Source organism: Vitis vinifera, chromosome 10 (assembly GCF_030704535.1).
Source record: "Vitis vinifera cultivar Pinot Noir 40024 chromosome 10, ASM3070453v1".
NCBI classification, from domain to species: Eukaryota; Viridiplantae; Streptophyta; class Magnoliopsida; order Vitales; family Vitaceae; genus Vitis; species Vitis vinifera.
Genome location: NC_081814.1, coordinates 9968860 through 9973697, shown reverse-complemented (window position 1 = coordinate 9973697; position 4838 = coordinate 9968860). Strand labels below are relative to the sequence as shown.

Sequence of the window (4838 nt, the reverse complement as noted above, 5' to 3'; positions counted from 1 at the left end):
AGAATGGTGGACAAATCAACTCAATTATTTACCTAGAACCTTGTTTCGTATGCACTCTAGTGTAGGCACGTTGCATAAAGTGCTGATTTTTATATGGTTGAAACTTTGACAGATCGGCTGCTTCCCCTTTTGATCATGTTCCTGAAAGCAACTAATGGCTAGCTAGTAGTTCAGTGCTCTATCAATGTCGCCATAAAAACACTCACATTTTCCACACACATGATAAACCAGCATTGAGCTTGGAACTGTTTTCCTTGTTTTTGAATGTGAAAAGCTCTAAAACACAAGCCGCATAGTGACATAGAGCCCAGAAGAATTTGAATGAGGTACAAGAAACTGATTCAATTATCACATATTAGAAAGAAAATGAGAAGCATTTTTCCCTTCTAAATGAACTGCATTTGAAACATAAAGAATTATCCATCCTCTTCACTGTCTGAAGCCACTGTCAACTTCATTTTCCCATTACACCATTCAATCCCTTCGGTTTGCAAATTTAACTAAAGAAGTTTAAGGATAATATAGGGTTTAATTGCAGAAGAACATATATTAGTACTCTAACAAGTCAGAACAAAATTAAGTTGGAAGAGTTTGTACAAACTATCAGAGAGAGAGAGAGAGAGATGTAGATGGAGAGACTCATGGCTCCTGTTTGTGAATCATGGAGGGAACCACATCTTGCAAGAGCCCATAGTCATGAAACTGCAGCTGCTGAAAAGGGGTTAGCCCCTGTGGGTAGAAAGAGCCTGCAGCACTGAGATTGTTCATGGGAGAAGCCATCTGAAAAAACAGCTCTTGAGGAAACCCTGGCCCTCCCATCTGTCCTGGTGTTAACACAGAAGGTGGTAGCATTCCGCCAGCATTCCCTCGCAGCGTTACCGGTATCTGATGGTTGTGCTGGCCTTCATATGTTGTAATCACTGTCGATGGATCCTGGAAGGATCTCTCCACTCGTTTCTTCACCGTGCACTTCTGAGTAGTGCACCGATAGTAGCTTCTGCAATGGTATAATTAATCAAATGGGTACGGCTCAGATATTGGCCAGTATCAACCAAGGAAAATAACTATAATTAAGGCTCTATCAATTGGTTTCCAAGAGTGAAGGAGACTTAAAAAACCTTCCCATATTGATGGTTTTCCCTTTAGTTTTTTTGTTATTGTCTGTCTTCTTGCTTGATTACACCAAGTTACAGACAAAAAGGGTAAAAAACTTGGAATCTTTCACGGGTCAGTCAACCCTCATCCAGTCCCAGTTTCTTTTATTTTTATTTCATCAATTGAATAAGCAAAAGGAATAATTGTAAGCAAGCATAGTATGAAAAAAGGATTTGAGGATATTTCTTTGAGTTATATTTGGGTGTACAAACCTTGGAAAAGGGCTATTCTTGACAGCTTTCTGTCCATACTTTCTCCATCTATATCCATCCTCTAGATGATCGACCTCACTCTTAGTCATGAAGGCGAACCGTGGCTCTCTTTGCCTTTTCTCTGCCTTCTTCTTGGGCTTGTTCCTGTGGATCAAATCACCATGAATCGAGCATTACATTTGGCAGACATGGATAATTTCAGAAGACATATCAGTTTACGTGAACTCTACAAGGAAAGAACCAGAAGTCTTACACTTTCTTTGAGCCATCCCCTCCGTCTAATTCAGACACTTTGGCCTGCCGGTCCTTCTTACTCTTGCTTGAATCCTCTTCAGCGCCGGCCTCAGTAGAAGAGGAAGAGATGGAGGAGTTAGGAGTGCCCGCAATTTCACCACTGGCACCTAAATCTCCGAGGTTTGCGACTGGCTTATGATTGCCTTCAACGGGAGAAAATGCTTCTGAGGATGAAGGTGACAAGCCAAAGGCTGTTGTGAGTGAATTATAGTCCAGAGATCCATTAAGACAGTCGGTGAAGCTCATGTATGGAGGATCAAAGCCTTGTAGATTGGGAGGGGAAGGAGCAGCTCTCATGGAAGAATCAGCTTTGGAATCATTAATGGCAGAGAAGGAAAAACCAGTGTTCCCTATGATTCCATGTCGATCATCATGGAATGGGTCATGGTAGTAGAGATCTCTTGGCTCATCAGACATGGAAGAAGCTGAAGAAGAAGAAGAAGTAGAAGTAGAAGAAGAAAGAGAACAGAAAGCTTTGACAAAGTGCTATGGTTAGGCTCTTTTTGTTTTATTGAGAGAGAGAGAGAGAAAGCTCTAGCTCTCTTACCTCCCCATCTTATAAAGAAAGTTGACAAAATCATCATCCAATTGGAAGAGAGAGAAGTGCAATGCTTGTAAGAAAATCATATTATGGATGTGTAATTTTTTCTATATAAAACTTAAATAATATATAATTTTTTTTTCTTCGTATTTTCATAATAAAACCAAATATAAAAAAAATATTTTTCTTAATACTTTTTATCCCTTTAATACTTTTCCAAAACCAAATATAAAATAAAGAATAATAGTAACATATTAACTTTCTACATAAGATTGGATCATTTTGTCTCAATTTTTATAATGAATTATGATATATTAGAAAATTAGGATATAAAAAAATTAATATTATTTTAAATTTTAAAATTTTGAAGATGTGAAATAAATCTATATATATATATATATATATATATATATATATATATATATATATATATATATATATATATTTTATAGATATTCTATTTATGAATAAAAAAAATTATTTAAAAAAAATGAAGAGTATCAAATAGATATTAAATTTATTAATTTTAATAAATTAATAATGAATTATATAATTTTAATGCAAAATTAAGTCATTTATTTATTTAGTACATATCATAAAAAGAAGAATACTATCATACGCTTTACAAGGTCTTGTATCTTAATATTTGGGAAAATGGGAGGGAGAGTGCAAGAACGCGCGTGGGAGAGAGTGGGGGGTTGGAGTGGGAAGAGATGAGGAGATAAGTCAACGACGACCAGTCACGAGGCATTGATGAGGGGGTGGTCAAAGTTTCAAACTTACTGCTATAATTGGGAGTTTTAGGATGACACGTGTCTGCAGCTGGCACCGCCATTTGACTATAGCCGACATGTGACCTGTCACGTGGGATACTCCCTCTGGTTTCATCCTGCTGATGTGGACCCTACGTCACCTCCCCTCCTCCCCCGGCCCCTTCTTCATTCTGTTCCCTGGTCCTCCCTCTATTTTCTCACGTGCTTCTCACAGTTTATAAAATATATATCAAATCCCCATAACCCTAATTTCTTTTATTTAAAATTAGGGATTATAAAAAAAAAAAACCTGAGACAAATCAAATTCGATATTTTATTATTCTATCTTATTTCGTCCCGCTTAAAAAAAATGTTTTATATTTTATTTTTTAATATAAATTCATAACAAGCTATAATATTTATTTATTTTTAATATAACTAAAAAAATAAAAAATGTATATATACCCGAACCCGTTCCGTTACCATACCTACTTAAAACAAATATTGGAAACCCAAAAAATACTTGTTTGGTGGAATCAAGCACAATCTTAAAATATCTTAGGAAGGAATAGAAAGAAATGATATAAAAAAAGCATGTTTGATGTTAAAATAATTGAAGCTAGAAAGGGAGGAGGCAAAGCGAGGATTGTGGGTGGTTGCTTCCGCAACACAAATCTCGGCGCCGCACTCTTACTCCGTGAAACATCAAGGGAATATTTGAGGCCCCCATTCCCACACATTTCACAATTCCCTACTTACCCTATACTATTCATACACCCAGTACCCCTTTTTTTTTCTTTCTTTTTAAAATCTCATGGATTTCTCCACCATTTCATCCACCAATTCAGCCCCCATGAACTGTTGCATTCGGATGTGGGAGTGACCAACTACGTATGACTGAATTGACACCCACCAAATTCAGAATTCTGGTATTCAAACACATGCCACAATCTAAAGTACCTTTTCTAAAAAAGTTGGCAATTAAAAAAGAAAATTTCCCCTTTTCCCTGCTGACTATATTTCGATATTTATGTGTATGTATTTGATCATGGGTAGCTGTGGAGGAAGAACAAGAGGAGGGTTAAGCAGAAGGGCGGTTGCTTGAGAGGAAGGGGTTTGTCTTTGTCTTGATCCAAAATTGAAAAAGGAAGAGAGCATGAGATTGTTGACCGTGAGTGTGTCCATTATATGAGACACAAAAAAAAGATTAAAAGGTACGGTTTATGGAGTATAGAGTATACAAATGGAGGTCTTTTTCGGTGTAGAAGAGGGCAGGTTTTTTGTTAGGTGTGGTGTCTAGAAAAAGGAATCTTATAGACGTAGACATCCACCCCCCACCCCCCCCCCCCTTGTTACCACATTTCCTTCCAACCCTTTCAATAATTTCGTATTCTCGGGTTTAATAGCGATATTCGGATGCCATACCAATTCTTTAATCGGACTTTGATCGACGTCTTATTGAAAAGAAAAATCAATTGATGTTTAAGAAGGATGTGATTATACGCTAACAAAATCATAATTTTTGTAAAAATAAATGTAATTTTAATATTTTATTAATACTTATACATCACCAATCTTTTCTTAGATACAATCATTGAAAGCCTAGCTTCACCCTTCACCCTTCACCCCTTCTAATACGAACTTTCATGAGGGAAAAAATGGAAAAAGACAGTCGGAAGTTCACTTTCTTGGGCTTTCCGGGGGCAGAAAAAATGTGGGTGATGGATGGGCATGGGAAAGAAAGTCGTCAAAGGCTCCATACGAACCACAGTGGTGGCATGGTCTCATTGACCACCGACGTACCCGAATGAACACTGGAACACAATACCAAAAAGCTTCTTTATCCTGACAAATGTGATTTGTAGAAAAGAATGGAGTGATGCA

General features: G+C 37.0%; 1 protein-coding gene across 1 annotated transcript; it reads right to left on the bottom strand.

Moving 5' to 3' along the window:
* Positions 1–428: 428 nt before the first annotated feature.
* LOC100257231 (WRKY transcription factor 71) lies at positions 429–2242 on the bottom strand. The gene is made up of 3 exons (XM_002272053.4): positions 1621–2242; positions 1368–1511; positions 429–997 (listed from the first exon to the last, which is right to left on the bottom strand). The coding sequence occupies exons 1-3, from the start codon at positions 2076–2078 to the stop codon at positions 640–642; spliced, it is 960 nt and encodes a 319-aa protein (XP_002272089.1). The 5' UTR covers positions 2079–2242; the 3' UTR covers positions 429–639.
* Positions 2243–4838: the final 2596 nt, after the last annotated feature.

Bases quoted from the DNA above. Each gene is read 5' to 3' on its own strand.
- LOC100257231 (XM_002272053.4), bottom strand. From the start codon at position 2,078: ATGTCTGATGAGCCAAGAGATCTCTACTACCATGACCCATTCCATGAT. The intron at 1,512-1,620 runs GTAAGACTTCTG...TTTGATCCACAG, and splicing joins GGGGATGGCTCAAAGAAAGT to GAACAAGCCCAAGAAGAAGG. The intron at 998-1,367 runs GTTTGTACACCC...ATACCATTGCAG, and splicing joins AAGAATAGCCCTTTTCCAAG to AAGCTACTATCGGTGCACTA.